The 21,720-nt window shown below is 37.4% G+C and overlaps 1 protein-coding gene and 1 long non-coding RNA gene across 6 annotated transcripts in view; one reads left to right on the top strand and one right to left on the bottom strand.

Annotated features, from left to right (window-relative positions):
- The window catches only part of CNTRL (centriolin), a 78,785-nt gene that overhangs the window by 35,093 nt on the left and 21,972 nt on the right, over positions 1 to 21,720 (bottom strand). For 3 of the 5 annotated variants that reach the window (XR_013388421.1, XM_077913129.1, XM_077913130.1), the window contains exons 8-15: positions 17,652 to 17,708; positions 15,662 to 15,781; positions 14,790 to 15,015; positions 13,141 to 13,250; positions 10,820 to 11,014; positions 6,168 to 6,321; positions 4,678 to 4,898; positions 1,348 to 1,524 (exon numbers count right to left, since the gene is read on the bottom strand). Coding sequence is in view for 4 of the 5 variants with exons in the window: in XM_077913129.1 (XP_077769255.1) it covers positions 1,348 to 1,524; positions 4,678 to 4,898; positions 6,168 to 6,321; positions 10,820 to 11,014; positions 13,141 to 13,250; positions 14,790 to 15,015; positions 15,662 to 15,781; positions 17,652 to 17,708 (1,260 nt within the window). In the remaining variant the exon portion in view is untranslated. Of the gene's footprint in view, positions 1 to 1,347; positions 1,525 to 4,677; positions 4,899 to 6,167; positions 6,322 to 8,203; positions 8,341 to 10,819; positions 11,015 to 13,140; positions 13,251 to 14,789; positions 15,016 to 15,661; positions 15,782 to 17,651; positions 17,709 to 21,720 lie in introns of those variants that run through there. The other 2 variants (XM_077913131.1, XM_077913132.1) reach the window with 2 other exon arrangements.
- On the top strand, positions 8,522 to 14,097 carry LOC144322770 (uncharacterized). Its single transcript, XR_013388422.1, has 3 exons — positions 8,522 to 8,615; positions 9,476 to 9,676; positions 13,879 to 14,097. It is a non-coding gene; the product is annotated as an uncharacterized LOC144322770 (long non-coding RNA).

Below are 21,720 nucleotides of genomic sequence, written 5' to 3'. Positions count from 1 at the left end.
ATCTTATCAACTGTAGTTTTGTAAAACTTTATACTCTTGAGAAACATAATCCTGACAATTGTCAGGTAGTCATTTGATATCTGATAAGGGATACAAATTAACATAATTGCTATAATAAGCATGACCTACTTTTATTTCCTTTTCTAATCACATGAATGCTATTTTACATACAATCCTGGGACTCAAACTATCTCGTTTTATTTCACTTTCATCCGATAAGTGCATACTGTGCCAGGCACTGAAAGAACAGAAGCAAGCATATGCAATCTGGGTATTCGCTGTGCTCTGAGAGATGGAAAATCTAAGCTGATGCTTATCATACACACGATAAAATGCTTTGACGGAGCACACAGGTTACAGGAAAACTGAAGTAGGATCCTGAAACCAGACTACCAGCAGGCACAAGAGGAAGATCACAATAGTCTTCCTGGAGAAAGATGCAGCCCATGTGACTAATAAAATAAACAAAATTACATTTTTAATCTGATAAAGAGTATGCTGTAACTGGCCCCGTCTGCCTCCCTGTCTTTCTCTCTCTCCCTCTTCCCTGCTCGTCTTGCTCCTGGCATCCAAGAGGCATACTTTCAGCACTTCAAATGCACTATGCTCCTTCTCTTTGTGTCTGCTTAGAACCCTCACCCCTGCTTAGAACCCTACCCCTACCCTTATCAGCCTCTGCTCCTTCTACACAGCAAAATCTAACTCCTCCTCTGAGTCTCGGCAGAGACATTTCTTTAGGGCATTCTTCCCTAACCACCCCTCCCAGCTATAGAACACTATTCTTCTCTTTCTCCTCCACCTGTCTCACCTACTGGAGTGCCAGCTCCACAAGGACAGTGACCATGTCTATGCTGTTAACTGCAGCATCTATAGCATCTGGCTCTCCATGGCCTGTCAGTGGCTATTGAATGAATAATTATTTCTCTAATTTGCAAGTACAATCTAAACTAGTGGATACTTTACCCAACCAAAATTGAAAGTACTAAAATAAAATATATCACTAACTTAAAAGGTCTCTTAATCCTGTTTTAAGAAAGAAAAACTAGAATTTATTGAATACCAACTGCAAGGTGCTTTCATGCCCAGTATTTCCCTTATCCTCACTATAACCCATTTTAAAGAAGGAGGTACTTCAGAGGCTCAGGAGCTATGAAGTGATTTGCATGCTCGGCAGCTCAGACAGGGGTAGTATTTGAACTCAGAACAGCTGACTCCAAAAATGTACTCTTCCCATCATTCTACATACATTATATTAGAAAATGTTTCATCTTACATTACATTAAAGAAAGGCTGATATGTTTAAGGCCACAGGCCTTGGATTCTAGATGGCTTTATACTCCTACTTACCTGGCTCAACCTTCTAAGTTTTTCCAACTCCTCCTTGAGCTGGTTGGCTTCAGCATCCCGTATTTTCAGCTGAGCCTCTAGCTCAGCCTCATAGGCACTGAGATCTCCCTGGGTCTGCTGCAGAGATATATTCACCTCATGCTGCTCCTGGAGGGCATTCTCCAGTTCTGCGAGCTCCTGGAAGGATTCAGTACGTTTTTATGGAACCCTCCCAATTGTGCATAAGCATCTGTAAGTTTTTATAAGTAACCTGAATGAACCAAATGGCCAGCCAATGCTGGTCCGGCACAGAAAGTTTTCATTTAGCAATACAATGAAGCTGCAGGCTGTGCATATCCAGGTTGGAAAACAAAAATCCTGACTAAATGTAATCAGAAAAATCAGTAAGCTACCAACATGTTTTCCAAAGTAACCAGCTGTGTGACACTTTGTGTCTGAATATGTAAGAAGAAACGGGGGGGGGGGGGGGGGGGGGGGGGTGTGGATAAAATGTAAGGCCTATTTCCATCAGAATAAATGTGAAAACATTTATTCATTCATTGTATCTTCACAGCAACTGTGTAAGGCACGGTATTATCCCTGTTTTACAAAAGAGGAACTGGAGAATAAACATCTAATAATTGCACAGGGCTGTGTAGCTAAAAAGATAGGACATGAGCCCAGATCTCTGACTCCAAAGTCCATACTCTTTCTATTAAACCACAGCAAGTTCACTTATTAGAAGAACAAAATGCAATTAGCACTCTCTAATTAAAGTTGATACAGTAACTGGCATGAGTGCTGACAAGAACAGAAGTACACATTGATTAATATACCAAAGTTCTTTTTTTTTTTTTTTTTTTAATTTTTATTTATTTATGATAGTCACACACACACAGAGAGAGAAAGAGGCAGAGACACAGGCAGAGGGAGAAGCAGGCTCCATGCACCGGGAGCCCGACGTGGGATTCGATCCTGGGTCTCCAGGATCGCGCCCTGGGCCAAAGGCAGGCGCTAAACCGCTGCGCCACCCAGGGATCCCAATATACCAAAGTTCTAATTCATTTTAGCCCATCTGTGTTTTATGATTAAACATTACAGCTTCTATCTATTTATTTGGGATCTTGTAGAATTAGATCAAACTATTCTAAAGAGGAGGATTTTGTGATGAGAACTTCCACAGAAGAGTTTCTCAGGGGGTGATCCAAAGACTACTTGGGATCTCAATTATTTGGGTTACTTGTGCAAAATGCAAACTCTACTTATAAACAACAAAGGTCCAGAATACATCAAGAATGCCCACAAATCATTAAGAGAAAAAAAAAACCAGACAATCCAATAGAAAAATGGACACAAAATATGAATAGGGAATTCACTGAAGAGGAAGCCTGGATAGCAAAGGGAAGGTGTCCAATCTCTTCAGTGATGAAGGGAAAATGCAGTTGTAACAAGATAGGAGTTTACATGGAGCACAGAGGAACAAGCTACACAAACCATGAGAAAACAACAGACAAATTCAGAATGTGGGACACTCTATAGGACTACTAGCCTGGTCTCTACACACACAGCTATAAAAGACATTCTTTGCACAACTGAGAAAACTTGAATACGGTTCAGATATTAGATAACATTAGAGAATTATTAATTTTTCTAGGTATAATAATGGCATTGCAATGATACAGGAAAACGTCTTGATTTTTAAGAGACGGTATACTTAAAGGATGATGTGTTGATGTTTGTAACTTTCAAATAACTCAAGAGAAAAAAATACAGCAAAATATTTTTTGAATCTTAGCCCACATTCACTGAACTATTCTTTTAACTTTCCTTATAAATGTAAATTTTCACAATAAAAAGATACCATTTCAAATTCAGCAGACTGGCAAACGCTAAGACTGACAAAATGCTAAATTTCCACAATGTGCTAATTATTCTGTGTTAGATACTCCATGTTAGAAAATGTTCCTGTTCCTAGGAAACACATGATGAAATATATAGGAGCCAAGGAGGGTGATGTCTACAACTAAATCTCAAATGGTTAGAAAAAAAATTTATATAACAAGTGTAGCAAAATATTAACTGATGGCTCTGAAGGTTTAGTACAGCGTTATTTGTATTATTCTTGCAACTCTCCAGTAAATTTAAAATTATTTCAAAATAGAAGCTTAAAAATAAATTAAAAGTTGGATAACACTAGCATTGCTGGTTGGAGTAGAAACTGACTGAGTCACTATGGCTGGTAATCTGATAATGTCCAGTGAAGCTGAGGGGGACACATACCCTCTGACTCACAGTTCCAATCTTGAACATAGTCCCCATGCTCAAGATATATGCAAAGATGTTACACTCAACACCATAATAGCCAAGGACCAGAAACCACCCTAAATGTCCTCCAAGAGGATAATGAAAAAGCTGTAAGTACCTATAATGGAATGCTATATACACTGATAAAAATAAGCAAACTAGAGCTATACGTATCAATGTACATAATTCCCCAAAACATAAATAGGAAGGAAGAAAAACAAGTGGGCCAAAGAATATGCACACTATGATATCTTTTATATAAATCTTAAAATTATGCAAAGCAATGCTACATATTGCTTATGGATGGCTGCATATTTAAGAAAAGAGATGCAGAAAAATGACTATATTCAAGATTCTATTGCCTCTGTATGGAGGTGTTCAGAGGGTTTCATATATATCTGCAATATTTTATTTCTTAAGCTGAGTACAGAGTACATGGCATTGAATAGAATTTTTGACATCTTTATCTGCCTGAAAACTTTCATAATATTAAATGTATGAATTCAAACTTCTAGAGCAAATCCTACTAGGGATTAAAATTGGGAATCTGGGTTCTCATGTCTGATAAAGTTTGTCAAACAACTAAAACAGATCAAGTGAAATCTCTAAACGAATGGCAACAAGCCAGGTATGGAAGGGTGTATATAATTTAGAACACTATGTTTTGTTTTATAAAATAAAGTTAAAATTGTGAATAACAACAAGAATGAGAAAATTATGCTGTGTTTAATTTTGCTGCACAAATAACAAAGTATGAACACTTAATATGGCAACGGTAATAGCTACACAGTGTCATATTTTTTAGAGTTCTTTGATAACAACGGCTTTCAGGGATAGAAACTCAAAATAACCTTCCTTTTTAGAGTGAAGGCAAAAAAAAAAAAATGATTCCAAGTGTTTCACAATAAAAGAGAAAAAACCCATAAAATAGCCATTAATACTCTTTGTCACTTCAAATTACACAGTTGGTAACTTCCTTAACTAAGTTAATTTGGACATCACCTACTTCTGAGGCTGCGGATACAGGCAAAAAGAAATAAATCATACCTTCCTCATATTTTCTGCATCTATGGCCACTATTTCCAGTTGGTCCCTCTCCTGCTCGACCTCACTCAATCTCTGCAGCAATGTCTCCTTCTCATCCTGTAGCTTTCTGCACTCATTCTGGGCCTGACGGGCCTGACCTTTGACAGTCTCCAGGTATTCTTGCAACCCACTGATGACACTTTCTAAGTCCTTCTTCAGGGCTTCGTTTGCGGCTATTTGTCCTAATCAAAATGAAAAAAGGCAAAGTGATAACTTTTATAAGAAAATGCTTTCAAGATATTTAATGACCGCATTAGTCTCCTAGTTATTTGTTACTGGCTAAGAAAGAAATTCTAAGCTTTCAATTACTTTTGTACCACCTGGTTTTTCTTTTTCAAGATATGATAGTCTTTCCCTGTATTATCTATAGTACAGTAGTATTAACTAGCTATCCCATAAAAACAGTATATTCAGCAGGCATTACCTATAAAATGATAAATTCAGGCTACAAGAAGTTTAAAATAATGAAACTTGTCCAAATAAACTGCCAAATAATGAAAAATGTTCAACAAAACTGTGAGTCCTTGTTACTAGATACGTAAAACCACTCAATATACAAGATGAATCCAAGACTGGTGGCATAAACATGTAACTTGAAAAACCAACCAACCATATATTGGGTACCTACTATGAGCCAGGCACTTCATGACCACCACTTCATTTAATCTTCCCAACAAAGGGGGCACACCTGAGTGGCTCAGCTGGGTAAGCGTCTGCCTTCAGCTTGGGTCATGATCCCAAGGTTCTGGAACTGAGCCCCATCCCATGTCAGGTTCCGTGCTCAGTGGGAGTCTGCTTCTCCCTCCGCTCCTCTCCTGCTCATGTTCTCTCTCAAATACACAAAAGTTTGTTGTTGTTGTTTTTAAAGATCTTCCCAACAACTAATGATCGAGATAGAAATATCTTGTCCCAGGTCACACAGCTGATAATAGCAAAACAGGAATTGGGCTCTTTTTACCCCATCTTAGGCCTTCACCACCACAATCTATATTATCTTCCTCTTCCACTAGTAAAGCAACGTCACAATCTAAATCTGCATTGTAAATGTAGATCCTAAAATTCTTTCTACACTCTTAGAACTAGGCACTGAACACCCTGGTGTCAATGGGCTCTTTGTTCCTGAAAGGATTATGTGTTTTGGAAGAAGACAATGACATGCCAGAGCTTATCATGATCATGTACTGGCTTCTTGTCTACTGAATGCAATGACCTGACTTATTGGGAAATGGATGCAACAATATCAAAATTGAAAAAATGTTTTACTTTTGGTCAAGTTTTGGGTATTCTGCAAATATTTCCCTATCAAACATTAGTACAAACAGCTGAAGCATATTCAGATAATAACTGGATTAATGCCTGCCTGGGTGTCATTTGTCTTTTGTTAATACTGAAGCATCTTAAATCTTTAAATTTAAATACTGATTTACCTTAAATTATACCTAAATTCTCACCTTCAGTAAGCTGTTCTTCAAGGTCCTTAATCTCTTCAGTTTCTTTGGCAATTCTAGAAAGTATCTCATCCAAACGGCTTTCAAGCTGTTTGTACTGCTTGTTCATAATGTCAAGTTGTTGTTCTTTACCTCTTTTCTGAGCCTTCATATGGCACTGAATTAAAAAAAAAAAAAAACAAAAAAAAATCAACAAAATACTGAGCCCCTGAAACATTTTTTTTTAAAAAAATAGTAATGCTTAACATTTCTAAAGGAATAATGAAAAATAAAATGTAACAATTTAAGTCTGTGTCGCCCCGTGTTGTTTTCACACAAGTAGTTTTCATTTAAACCTCATGATAACTTGATCTGGAAATCCTCTCCATTTCATAGATATGCAAACGGAAAATCAAGGAGATTAAATTACTTTTCCAAGGGCATGCCTACTTGGTAAAGTAGCCAACTTCAGTGTTCTTTGCACTGAGTTAAAATGCGTCTTTTAGGGGCTCCCGGGTGGCTTGGCGGCTCAGCAGTTGAGGCATTGCCTTTGGCTCAGGGCGTGACCGTGGGGTCCTGGGATCGAGTCCCACATTGGTCTCCCCACAGGGAGCCTGCTTCTCCCTCTGCCTGTGTCCCTGCCTCTCTCTCTGTATCTCATTTATAAAGAAATAAAGTATTTTTTTAAAAGTATCTTTTAACAAGATTTCAAAAAAGTTAATTTTATATATATGCATACACACACACACCCATAAAAAAAATGACTATATTCCAAAATGCTAACATGAATTATATCTGGGTGGAAGGATCATAGCAGATTTTTTTATAAGTATTTTTAATATTAAGAATATTTACGGGATCCCTGGGTGGCGCAGCGGTTTGGCGCCTGCCTTTGGCCCAGGGCGCGATCCTGGAGACCCGGGACCGAATCCCACGTCGGGCTCCCGGTGCATGGAGCCCGCTTCTCCCTCTGCCTGTGTCTCTGCCTCTCTCTCTCTCTCTCTCTCTCTCTCTGTGACTATCATGAATAAATAAATAAAATCTTAAAAAAAAAAAAAAAGAATATTTACAATAGTTCTACCTTTTAAATCAAAAAAGCACATTAAATGTACTTTAACAAAAAAGGTTTCTTAGGGAAAAATAGTGATGTCAAAAAAATACATGGAATTGAGGTTTATTTTCAATTCCTTATACAAAGAAGCATTTTACTTTTTGGTTTGATGAACTGGGGCTGAGAAGACCTCCAAGGCCGCTCAGCCCAGCGATTCTCAAGGCGCAGGGCCCCGGGCAGCACGCTGGAGCTTCCCACACTCACACACACCCACTCACACCGTGACGGCCCCGCACTCCAGAGCTACTGTAAACTGAAAAGATTAGATTGTATTTTCAGGGGTGCTCAGGGGGAAACACCCTCCCTTTCACACGAGAAAACGGCATCTCAGGTCCACCAATGGCCTGTCCAGGTGTCCCCCGTGGCTCGAGTTTGCCCCCGCAGGATCAGCGGACCCAACAGGAGCAGGAAGCCGTCAGGAGAGACCCTCTATCAGGGTCAGAACCCACTCCAGGCTCTCAAGTTAATACCTGTTTGGTTAAAAAAGAACATTCTGGATGTTCCGCTGCCTTCAAAGACAAGAAAGAAAAGTCCCTTCATTTTTAAGAAACAAGTGAGTGGCAGTCGGCTCGGGACATTTTTGTTTTACTACCGTAAACCTCGATGGGATTTTCAAGACTCTTCCCTCCCTGCCGTCCCCAAATACCCGACTGAAACCTTTCTGTGACGGCAACTGCAGAGAACAGCTTAAATCCTACGTAAGTTTAGGATTGTTATGGCTCGCAAAAGAATTTTTTTAAAAAAATCCTGCATTCACGTCTCTACCCACAAGCCTTTAAGATCACGGCCAGAAAGTCCACTGAGATCCCTCCACACGCAGGGCAAGAGGCTCGCGGCGGCGCCCGGAGCACAGGCGCCCGGTGCGGTTTCCACGAGCCCTCGAGCAGGAACTCCCATCGCGGCTCCTCCTCCTCTCAACGATCTTGCACGAGAGAGAAAAGCGCCATACCTCAACTCACGACTTGTCCCGTTAAAGCCGAGCCCGAGCCGTAGGACCGGGAGGCCGAGGGCGGAGCGCCGGAGGTCGGCCTCAGCCCCACGTGCGCTTCCCTCCCGGCCGCGGGGACCCCGGCGCCCCCGGCCCCGGCCCCGGCCCCCCCCGGCGCCCCCGCCCCCCGCGCAGCGAGCCCCGCGCCCAATCACCGCAGCCTCCGGCCCAGGCCCCGCCCCCAGCTTTAAATCACAACAGGGCGGCCCCAGGGCCAATCACGCTGCACCTTCGCGCCGAGGCCACCGGCGATTCCCCGGGAACCGCACCCCGCTAACCCCGCGGGCGCGGGCGCGGGCACGGCCGGTGGGGAGGGGACCCACACATCTTCCCTTACTAAGGGTGCTGCTGTGGCGTCTGTGCCTCTAGCTAGGTACAGTTTTTATAGCTAAAATGGGATTTGATTTTTAAATGGTACTTTTTCCTTTTGAAACCTAGTTAAATGCTTCTGTTTGCTGAAACCTTGACTAGGTTTATTTAGCTCTAAGCTAATCTTAAAAATAATTAGTCTCTGTAGACCTTTAGCTCCCTTGGGGGGGGGAAGGTCATTGCAGTAGCACAGCAAAGGCTCAGCCTCTTCCTAAAAGGGTGAATTTAGGAAATCACTTAAGCCTTTAAAATCACATTTTCATCTTCTGCAAATTAGAAAAAAAAAGTCACCAATCATATGACTGCTGTGATGAAGTTCCTCACCAGTATACACAAAAACGCAAGAAGACCTCCTTGTCGCACAGTGTGTTTGCTCTCTATCCTATCTCAGAGGCACATACCGTTTCCTAATCTCTCAAGCTTTTCTTTTAAATTCTATTTGCTATTCAGAAAGGTGTTTTATCTGATTACATAATAAAAGTTAACTGAATAAAAGTCTGTCTCCATCTATAGAAAAAATAGGCAGGGACTCCACTCTTGATTCTTTCCCTTTTGCTAAAATATTCACATTTTCAGAATATGATACCAAACAGGAGCCTAACACCAGTCAAGAAGGTAACTTTGTGCAAGCTAGAAAAATTAAAGAGACACCCTCTGGTACCCTGACTAGAGCTATAACCTTAAAAACGAACCATTAGTCATTTTAACAATACCAAAAAGGAATCTTAAACCAGGTTTGTATGTCTCATTCCCACTAAGAGAGATTGATTTTGACTACCTTCAAAATGTGTATGTCAAAAATAAAGAATGTGTATGCCATTTCTGCTTCTCATTTAACTCCTTTCTATATGTACTTTTTTACAGAAATTCAATAAGGATTGGACTCCCCATCTGCCAAGAATATCAAAGTCATTTGTAAAAGCAAACATACAATCTAGGTTCTAATTAGATCACAGAACTGGAGAGAGCAGCAGAGGAGCCATGGGTAGTGCCGGTCGTCTGGTTCCTGCCTACCTGCCTGGATGCAAACACTCACAAACATAGGGTTGGGCCCTGGGAATACAGGTGACAGTAGGATACAGTTCCTGTCCTTAGGAGCCTTATGTGGGGTGGCAGACTTCTAACAATTTAATGCAATAAGGCAAGATATTATTGGCCACATTACACATTACTTAAAATCTAATTTCTTATGTAATGAAAATGCTTTAAAATAATCAAGTCCTCTCTTAATTTCAATTTTAATAATCAGCCTTAAGCTTTTGTTAGAGAAGACTTTATTTCTATGAATGATAAGATTACCTTTTGTAAAAATTAGCTGGCTTGCAAAAAAAATTTACCTGGTATTTTATTGAAGTGTTTAAAGGGATAATCAAATAACCTGACAAGTATTTAAAGTAATTATAGTGCACTGTCCTTACCATGTTAAATTCTATGACTTCTCTTAGATCAGAGGTTTTAAAGTTCTATTAAAAAATAACATTTTTCAAAGTATAGCAGTGAAATATGCAGGAAATAATTTTACTTCTATATTTACAAATATTGGGTAAAACGTAAGCCATTAGTAAGACTTCTCAGAGAAGACAAGAACCTAACTCCATCATATAGCCACCTGACCACCTCTGGCCACATTTTAGGAAGACACAGTCTAGAGAAATGTTTCCTTTTTAAGGACAAAACAAAACAAAAAATAGCTTTAGTGTAATGTTTGCAATAAAGGATTAAAAAAGAGGTGGAAAAAAGACTCTGAACCCCTCTCAGCTCTCCCATCTCACCACCTTGCTCTTAAAAAAAAAAAACAAAGCAAGAAAAGGGAAAGGTTAAGAGATTTGGACAGCACCTTGGGACAAGTTTCTTTTGCTTTGAAATATGATAGTCACTTAAAAAAATACATGTACCACGCATCTATCATTCTACCGAAAGTTATCTCCTTCAAGCCTTAGGTTTTGTTTTCAACACAGCGATATGTATACTTCTATATATAAGTATATATGCACATATGTTATGCACACAGACATATGGATATATAATACGCACAGATATATATTGACACACACACGCATACATAAACATATGTATCACTCAAATTTGTGCATCAAACTAAAAGGCTTTCAGAAAGAACTCTGTGGCTAAAAATGAGGAGACATAATTTCTAGATGGAATGATATTCTAGTCCCTATAGAACAAGTCAAAGTCTCTTCATTTACTTACATGTTTTGGGTCTCTGGAATCCAGGCTATCTGTGACTATTTCCAGGTCCTTGATCTCATTCTGCTTTTCACCAATTTCTTGCCTTTGCTTTTCCATCTGTGTTTCTAGATCCACAGCTTCTTGGCGTAATTTATTGAGAAGCTGTATCCTACCACTCAACTGCTTGAAAAGAAGGTCTTTCTCCGCTTCTGAAATCTAATCCCCCCACACACACCCCAACACACAATTAACAGAGGATAGCAACAGTAATTTACAAATTTAAAGAAAACTTCTAAAATTTAAAAAGATATTCTGTGCTCTACCAGTTTTTTAAAATAAAAGTAAAATGTAAAAATCATTAGGCATTCCATTCATAACTTATACGTTTATGCTTATTACTTGTAGAAAAATCTTACTTTGATTTTCTGATAATAACAGCAGGTAAAAATGAAGTTGTCATTCTAGTATAAGCAACTTAGACATTATTAATAATAACCATAATATTAATGGTAGTTGACTTTATATAGCACTTACCCTTGTGATGAGCATATCAAGCAAATTAATAGTATAATGAAAAATTTAGCTTAAATGTACTCATTTTAAATAATTATTTTTTTCAAGCACACTTTTGTAAGTATGCATTTATTTAAAAATTATGTATATTATTTACATCTATCGATCTATGTAAGCTTTGTCCAACATTATTATAAAATATTCTTTTTTAATGATTAAAATCATTTTTGATGACTCCCTCTGCCTCGTCCCACTTTCAATCCGTTTTTTAAAAGTTTTTGTTTATTTAAGTAACCTCTACACCCCATGTGGGGCTCAAACTCATGACCCCGAGAGATCAAGATTCAAATGTTCTTCTCTGACTGAACCAGCCAGGCACCCCTCAATCCATTTTTAAGTCTGATAAGTTCACCTGCCAAATTTTGCTGATGATAAGTTTGCTTCCCTCCATATCCACCACTGCCCCCCTAGTCCAGGCCATTACCATCTCCTGTCTCTACTGGTAACGGTCCCCTAGGAGATGTACCCATCTCCATTCTTTCCATCTCTCTCACCCCATTTCACTCTCAGGCAGTAGCCAGAGTGACCTTATAAAAATACAAATAGGATCAGACATTCTACTACTAGTGTCCTTCAAAAGCTTCCCATTACCTTCAGACTAAAATTCAAACGCCTTATGAGAGCCTATGAATCCTGGCACAATCTTGGACTTCATCTTCCACCACATTCTCCCTCGCTCTGCAGAGGAACACTTAGCGTGAAGGTCTCTGCACCCACTGTCACCTCTGCCTGAAATACTGGATCCCCTACGGCTGTCTTGCTGGCTCCTTCACATCCTTTGGGTTTCAGCCCAAATATCACCTCCTCAGAGAGGCCTTTGTGGCCCCACAATCTAAATGATATCCTTTTCATTGGCTCTCCTATTTTTTTCCTACAACATACATGTTGTGTAACCGTATTTCATTTTCATTTTTTTTTTTTTTTTAAACTTGTTCATTGCCTCTTTCCTGTCCATGCGGGAGGGAAACACACCTGTTTTATTCATTACTCAGGGCCCAAGCCCAGTCAGGGATTAGCATATAGTAAGCTTCCAATAAACGTGAATCAATTTCTAGTTACTGTTTAATTTTAAAATCACCGTATAGTGTATCTTTTGAAAGAATCTACAATTTAGACTTCACATTCTTGTTTTATCTACTATAGTATGAATACACTTACCAATATAATTTTGAAATACTGATTTTTAAAACTTGCAAATAATTAAAAACTTTTACAGACTTAACTGTCACGATATTTCCTTTTTAAATTCTCCCATTGCAATTATGTCATGGGTTTGAGCTGCTCACTGCTCCATACATACTCTGGTAATTTCTGAGAGGGAAACACTTCCATCTTTTTGTTCATCATAGTTTTTATCATTTACATTTTTGCTGCTTGTGTTTGATAATGTTCATGTACAGTAAAGATGTCTTCTGACTCTTAATCTAGGTCCCGGATCTTAAAGGTGGGTGGTGCTTAATTAAATTAGAACAGGAAGCATCAACCTCCCTGGGTAGACACTTTCAAAATAGAGTACACTGAACATCTCTTTTTACATAAATGATAAGTAATTTATTTCTCTATGCTTTATAAAATGTTAATAAGATGTCATCATAAATGGCAGGGAATTGTAATTGGAAAATGCTAGAACCACAGCTGATGCTGAAAACTGCTACTCCATAATTAATCAGGCAGCACAGATTTAAAATTTGTTTAACATGGTTATGAAGGGAGAAAACACGTTTCTTATCTTGCATTTCCTCCTGCATTGCTACTTTGCTTTTACATACTTTTTTAAGTTGTATAGCTTCTTCCAGTTGTTTAAATTCTTCAGTGGCTCTTAAAATTTGTTGTTCTGCCTTTTCTATTTCATCATGTAGTTCTGATAGTCGAGTTTGTGCTGCAAATTTAAAAACCATGAACAAAGACATACACAAATTCTCAAATTTCTTTTTTTTTAAATTCTCAAATTTCTATCAGATTTTTTTTCTTTACAAGAACCCTCCTCCCATTAAATTCTTTCATTATAGATCCTGAAATAGAAAGTAATTTACGAAAGTTTTCCTGTCAGTTAATCTCTAGAATAGTTTTACCATATGCTATAGGACTATAATTGATCATTTTATTTGTAAAATTCTTAAAAGGGGCTTTACTCATTATGTCTAACACTAAAGAACTCTTCTGAGAGAATAAGGATTTTACTGGTAAATATGCATTTACATGTCACTAGCTTGTAATTAGGTTCAAGCTATTAGAAAACTCTGTGTTAGTGGTAATTACTTTATGACAGGACTTGGTATCAAGAAATTCACCAATGAACAGTATCTTCCAGCTGGGGGTGATCTCAAATCAATTACTTTATACCTCAAATTTCCAATTTCTCTCCCTCCTCCCTCCCTGCCTCCACATACTTCTGGATTTACTTCTGCTTTCCTATTGCAGAGTAAAGTGTGTAGGATGATTATCTCAGTCTCTTTTGTTCCCTCTCCAAGTCAACCTCTCTACGGCCTTCCATGTTTTCCACTTAGCTACCAACTAAGAGAAGATGAGCTGCTTCACTGGATTAGGGAGAGCCCCACAATGCGCCACAATAGATCTGCTTTCTCCTTCCATATCCATGCAGCTCACTGGGTAAGTGGATTCAGAGTATGCCATTGACAGGGTCTCTAAGTACCCTAGTACCCTCTTGGATTGACTTCTTCCTCCTTAGGACTTGCCAGGAAGTGGTCAGATCCTTTCAATTAGATGTTTTGGGGCAGGTTGGGATAAGGTGGGTACACTGATCCAGCTTATCCAAAGCACTGCTTTAGATTTTGCATACTAATCAGTAAAGTGGTCCTTGCCACAATTATGACCAATTATGTCTTTGAATGTGCAACTTCAAAAGTGAGAAGGACCTGCTGGCGACTGAAGATTTAGGCATTCCTGGGCCCCCTGGACATGCTGTCACCATTATTACTGTCAAAAACTCCATTCTCGGGCAGCCCGGGTAGCTCAATGAATGTGTCTCTCATGAATAAATTAATAAAATCTTAAAAAAAAAAAAAAGAAAGAAAAGAAAACCCATTCTCAACTCTAACAGGAATCATTAAAAAATGATTTGCTCAAAGAATCACTACTCTTGTTTTAGGCTTTTCGTGTAAACAATAAGTACCTTCAACATGTTTAGTTAAAAGAATTATAAAACAAAGTTTGCCTATATATTTAATCTTTTTGTTTTCAAAAGAATTTATTTTTTTAAAGATTTTATTTATTTATTCATGAGAGAGAGAGAGAGAGGCAGAGACACAGGCAGAAGGAGAAGCAGGCTCCATGCCGGGAGCCCGACGCAGGACTCGATCCCGGGACTCCAGGATCGCGCCCTGGGCCAAAGGCAGGCGCTAAACCGCTGAGCCACCCAGGGATACCCTCGAAAGAATTTAAAATAACTTTTGTTAACCTGCACTTATTTTTTTTTCTTTGTCTTCCAGTTGTATGTCTGTTGGCGATGCTCCCAAGTTCACGTGCTCATTTCTGAGTTGTTCCCCTTCATCTAGCTCCATCTTCTTGATCTTTACTGTCTGGGCATTTGCAATAATATAACTCTCTGTAGTGAACATATTTCTCTTGTATCTGGATTTGCCAATGTAAGGGCTTTCATCTGGGGTTTTATCAATTTCGACATACTAAAAGCAAAATAAGTAAATATTTATGGTTTAGTAAGTAACTTCTAAGCAGCTAAGTGACATCATTCATTTTATTAGTGAAGAACATATCACAGAATTGCCTAACATTAATCCTACATACCTAGAAGTTGAAAAATATATGCCACTTTTAATCTCACTCTTAATATACCAAAAAAGAACTAAAACAAAAAAACAGTCTCTCAGAATCCCTCAAGGGATTCTATCCCCAAAAAGTGTTTAGATTGGCTGATTAAAGAACTGCCTACAGTTATGTGATTATTAGCCATGCTTAATCTCTCAAATCATAATTTAGGTGTTTTATTTTGGTTTCTTGGCTGATATGTAAGTAAAATCTCAGTCCAATAAATTTTAGTATGAAATAATATGGTATCAGAATCACACAGATTCTCTTGGGCCTTTTTACCTCTTTTAGATCCTGCTTTAACTTACTGAACCAAAAAATTCACTGATTCAGCCAAAATATGTTTACTCTGCTGATGCCCTCATAACAAGAAAGTAGAATGATTATTGATAAAGTCCCTTGAACATTTTCACCATCTGCCTTCCCCCACTCCACTCAATGCTGGCTTTAATTTGGATTACTAAAACATTAAGCTCCAAATAAATAAATAAAAGTTAAACTCACCTCTGATGGGTAATAATTTAGTGGCTCAAATTTGGCATCAATTTTATAAAAGGCCAACTCCTGTTCCATCTCATACTGTTTCTGACATGCTCGCATTAGTTCCATGGTCTTCTGTTTTAGCTATTGGCCCAATTTGATATGAAACAAGTAGTATAAGTTAGTATTAAAGGTACAATGGCATGGCAAGTTCTAATCATAACTAATAATTAAAGTGTTTTAAAACTAACAGCAAATAGCAGAGCATTCATAGTATTTTATCCTTATTCTAAAGTATTATGAAATGCAATATAAAACTATCACTTCATAAGAGATCACATAAAAGACCTTTGAAGTTTATATGCAATTTCAGGATACAATAAAGATTTTAAAAATAATTTCAATTTGTTTTATCCAAACATGGAAATAATTGTGTCAATTATTTTTAAATACTCTATTAAGTACTTGCTTCCTGATTTTCCAATAATTACCATGAATTTATTTGACTTACTCTGCAATGTTACTGATAGTTATAGATGAAAATGATATTTGGGAGTAATTACAAAGGAATCACAAGGAGCAGTGAGAAGGATGAAAATAAGAGATTGGTTTTAATTGTACTGTTGTTGCTATAGTAGAGCTCAGTGTTCTGAACATTCTTCTAATCGAGGATAAAGGATATGAATGCGGTCAATCAGATCCCAATATATAATATTAAATTTTTAATAAAGTAATTCTACTATAATTACAACTTTTTACTTATTCTTAGAAATTTCTAGAGCTAGAAGAAAAGAGATCATCCAATTTAATTATCTGAATTAAAAATAAAGAAATGAGTCCTAGATTGGTGAATTGACTTGTCAAAAGTTACATATTAGATTAGTGGCAGAAGCTAAATGTTTTATTAACATCACTATCAGCCCCCTTCCTACTAAGCCAATCCTGTGAATTGGTTTCAAAGGTCCACTAAGTGATTTTTGCCTTTTTTTTTTACAGCATCAGAGAGTAGATACCAGACAAAAAACATGCAGAAAAATTTTATTAATATGAAAATGCAAGCTGAGAATAAAACATAAACAAATATGAACATTTTACAAGGCCTAGGAACTCAAAGTCGTGCACGATTTAGCTTACAGTCATCTCCTGATTATCTGTCCAAATGGAAGTAATGCTAACCTGGATGACAGGTAATCTTGATCGAGTACTCACTGTATGCCAGGAGTGTGCTAAGCCTTTTACACATGTACTATCTCACTGGATCTTTACCATATTTACCCTATGAGATGACAAAAGCTGCAGCAGGAGGTTAAATACCTTGCCCAATTGCACAGCTTACAGTAAAGAGACAGAGTTCAGTTACAAGTCTCCTGATTTCAAATCGAACACTCCATCTATTATGTGATGCTGCCTTGATGTCCTGCTGCAGGGTGTCCAGCACAGCTCCCCACACTGATGCTTTCACCAAATCGCAAGAAAGCAACTCACAACTAACAGCATCAACTAATCTCATGTTTCCCTTCCCAAAGATTATTAGCAGTAAGACCAAATAAAAGGCAAATGTGACTGGAACCATGAACAATATATGGACTGGTCTCTGCAGGCAAATAATATATACTCTGTGCAATTCAAAATTACCTTTGTGTCTTTTATAGTGCTAGGCTTAGCATTCAGTAAGCATTCAATAAATGTCTGTGGCATAAATGCATAAATGAGAGCACATTAGGAGTCAAAGGGCCTGGAAAGTAGGCTAGTTACAGTATTAGCTGTGGATAATCAAGAGTTGACTGCAGTTGGCATATTTACCAGTAAGAAAAATGATACAAATTCTTTCCCTCACATTTGAATTTACTGCCCTATGTACACATCCATTAAAAAAATTACACATACACACACAAGCACATTTCTTGAGAAGGCAAGCCAGTTTCAAAACTTACGATGTACAAAAGCATAGTAACACAAGTTATCATGCAAACCATGAAAAACATAGTGTGCAATTCAGCCCTGAAGGAACTACCTTTAAGGAAGAATAAAGAATCGGCAGAAAATGCTCTGCAAGAAACCAAGACAAGGGCTAAAAGAAGAAAAAAAGCAAACAGAGTCCATCACCTGGAGAACTTTAGAGAGTTAAGCTGTAGTAATAGATAGAAGCTGCTCTTTACTGACAACTTACCTGAGGAAGACAATGTTATTAGCAACTGTACCATTCTCTCTTATGGACACACATTTTATCATCATTGACTATATCACAGGTCTACCACCTTCCATCACTTAGCTTAATTCAATTCAAATTATTTTCATATTTGAATTTTCATATTCATTACCTTACTTAGTCCTCACAACTCTATGAGGCTGGCAGGACAGGTAAGTGATCCTCATATTAAAAATGAGGAAACTGAAGAACAGGAGTTAAATAACTTGTGAAAAGACAAAGAGCAATATTAACATTAAAGTTCATTACATTAGTATCTGTTGGTGGCAGGAGAGAGGGGACTATTATAGTTTAAATGGCACCAGAAGTTTTATAGAAAATGCAGTTTACCCCATTTCTTTTACAGGTTAATTGACCTCCTATGTGAAGAATTACTTGACAAAACTGGAAAGCATCATATAACTGTAGATGATATTATCACCAGATATATTCTGGAGAAGATAATGGAAAATCTTTTTCAAATGTAGGCTTTTAGAATAAGATCCAGAATTCTTTTTGAGACGTAGAATACTATTTTGGAATAATGAAAGAACAGGCAAAACAACATGAGGGCTGATGGAGGGGAGGGGAATGGGGGAATGGGGTAACTGGGGGAGGGACATTAAGGAGGGCATGGGATAGAATGAGCACTGGGTGTTACATAAGCCTGATGAATCACTGACCTCTACCTCTAAACCAATAATATACCATATGTTAATTAATTGAATTGAAATTTAAAAATAGCCTGATTAAAAAATTATTTTAAAAAATTTAAAGAATATAAAATATCTAATAAATACATATGCAACAATCAGCTGTCCAACTAAAAAAAAAGTAAAATTAAAGCAATGAGATTTCACTTTTTTCCTAACTTATTTACAAGTTCAAAATAATTTCAAGTGGGAAATTGGGCTCTTTCACTCACTGCTATAGAAGTATAAAGCAGCTATATGCTTAATGTTTACCAAAATTAAAAATGCAAGTATCATAGTAATTCCATTTGTAGTGATATTCTTTATTTTTTTTTTTTTTTGGTAACCTCTACCAACGTGGGGCTTGAACTCACAACCCTGAGACTGAGAGTCGCATGCCCTAGTGACTGAGCCAGCCAGGTGCCCCAACTTGTAGTGATTTATACCAAGGAATTACTACTATGAATGCAGAAATACATATTTACAAAAATTTTCTCTGTAGTATCATTTCTAATAAAGTGGAAGCAACCTAATATTCATCAATAAGAGTAGGTTAAATAAATGGAACACAATATAGACAGAAAAAATTTAAAAAGATTTATATGTACGTATAATGTGTGCATGCACGCATATGTGGGTATTTTTTTTACTTAGAGAGCCATGATATATATGCCATTTTGTAAAAAATAAGATGCAGAATTCACATGTCAATATGCTTTTAAATGGTTAATGATAAAAATAACAGTGACATAAAGAGCAATGTCTTCCAACCAAAAATAGTTACTGAAAATAAACCCAGTAAAAACTGTTGACAATTTACAAAACATTTATTCACAGCACAAATATATCAACATTATAAATAGAAAAAAGAGAAAATTAGCAACTATAATAATCCATAATTTGGGGATAGCGCAAAGTCAAAAGATGTAACATTTTGCCCAGGTTTTCAATGAATTAACTAACATGTACCAGGGAGGCTGCATATAGAAATTACAATGTTCTCTTATCTTCACAATAAAAGATGGATTCTATATTATAGAAAAAAAGATTAGTAAACTCAGGAAAATTTATTAAATGTTCACAAGTATCAAGTGATACCATAGTAAGTACTGTTTTTATATTTATATTTTAAGTTTTATTTATTATTTATTTTTAAGTAGGTATCACACACCCAACATGGGTCATGAACTCAAGATCAAGAGTTGTACACTCTACCAACTTAGCCAGCCAGGTGCCCCATATTTGTATTTTACATACAAATGTTACATGATGGCCCAAAGAGTGCACTGCTAAAATCAAACTGTCATATAAGTTTCTAATGATTTAATTAATCATCAATCATGGAATAGAGAGCAACAGAAGTATGTGCTATATATGATTATTGACAATTATCAGATTAACATCTTATACAATATGCCTTCAGAATATGGCTGACATATTTGAAAACTACCTTCAAATAAGAGGTGTATGAAGCAACCTGCAAATGCTCTGAGTAGCTGACTGATAGGGCTGGGGAAGCTGCCCTGGCTTTCATCATGACCCCTGATATAAATCATCTTTTTCCTCAGGCAAAGAAGAGCTCAAGAAAAAGATAGTCACTAAGTATTCAGATTTCAAGTAACAATTTCCAATGCTACATAGAGGAGGAAACACTTTTTTCTAGTTAAAAAACATAAGTACTTAAAGCACAATTCTTATCAACAGATCAAGTCAATCAAGCCAGAATACCCATCTTGAAGGGGAGGGGGGTGCAAAAAGAAAGAGAACCATCTAGGATTTCATTAGTTATATGAGAAATTAAATTCTCTAAGTTATGCACAGATCAGAAAAAGAATTGTCAAAAGAAAAAAAATAGAGAAGAGCAATAGCTATTTTTTCCTTCAAAGAAAGTAACCCAACAATTTTACAGAATCCCATTCTCTGGGTTGAAAAGGCATTTTAAATCATTTAGTCCATCTCCCTAGCTAACGTTTTTTTTATCTTTTCTCTAATCCCTGAGCTTATTATGCCTGTTTCAGTGACAGCAATTCCATTCCAGAGTTATTACAATTTGTCTCATGACAGTTATTACAAATTTCTTTTTAGAGGGAAAAATAAAACAAGATAAAATCAAAGAGGGAGACAAACCATAAGAAACTCTTAATCAAAAAAAAAAAAAAAAAAAAAAGAAACTCTTAATCATAGGAAACAAACTGAGGGTTGCTGGGGAGGTGAGTGGGGGGATGGGGTAATGGGGGGATGGGCATGGAGGAGGGCATGTGATGTAATGGGCACTGGGTGTTACATAAGCCTGATGAATCAATGACCTCTACCTCTGAAACTAATAATACATGATATGTTAATTAACGGAATTGAAATAAAAATAACAACAAAATAGAATGCATGCTCTAGGACTGAGGCAGCCAAGTGTCCCTACATATCCATCTTCAAAAATAATACTTATTGAAAGTTCTTAAATGACCTAGCTAAATGTTTATGAAAAGCTGAATACAAAATTACAGAGAGAATGTGATCTCAAGTTCAGAAACATACAAAAATAAGAACCAAGAAAAAGTAAAAAAAAAAAAAAAAGAAAGAAAGAAATTTTTTTTTTTTTTTTTTAATAGAGAGCAGGGGGAGGGGGGTGTGAGCAGAGCAGAAACACAATCCTAAGCAGTGAGCATGGAGCTCCATCTCAGGACCCTGAGATCATGACCTGAGCAGAAATCTAGAGTCAGATGCTCAACTGACAGAACCACTCAGGTACCCCTAGAAATTTCTTTATTACTAAGTAAAACATTGTTTTGTTATATTTCTATTTGCCATTTCTTTTTCTAGAGTGTGTGTGTGTGTGTGTGTGTGTGTATATATTTAAAAAATACCAAGCCATGACCCCGGGGTCCCGGGATTGAGTACTGCATGGGGCTCCCCACAGGGAGCCTGCTTCTCCCTCTGCCTTTCTCTATGTGTCTCAGGAATAAATAAATAAAATCTCTTTAAAAAAAAAATCAAAGTGCTTTATAATCCGCTCCCCAGAAATAACTACTGTCAAGAGTTTGGTACCTATCTACTGTTTTTCCTCACATACTATTATCCATGCCACATACATCGCATCGTCCTTGATACCCTGTTTCCCAGCTTGCTTTCTTTACAGAGCAATAGAGATCAGACATACGTCCTATCAGGACATACGGCTCCACCTTATTTTAACAGCAACACCGTTA

The sequence above is a fragment of the Canis aureus genome, chromosome 10, assembly GCF_053574225.1.
Source record: "Canis aureus isolate CA01 chromosome 10, VMU_Caureus_v.1.0, whole genome shotgun sequence".
In the NCBI taxonomy this organism is placed as follows: domain Eukaryota; kingdom Metazoa; phylum Chordata; class Mammalia; order Carnivora; family Canidae; genus Canis; species Canis aureus.
This window is presented reverse-complemented; position numbering and strand designations above follow the sequence as displayed.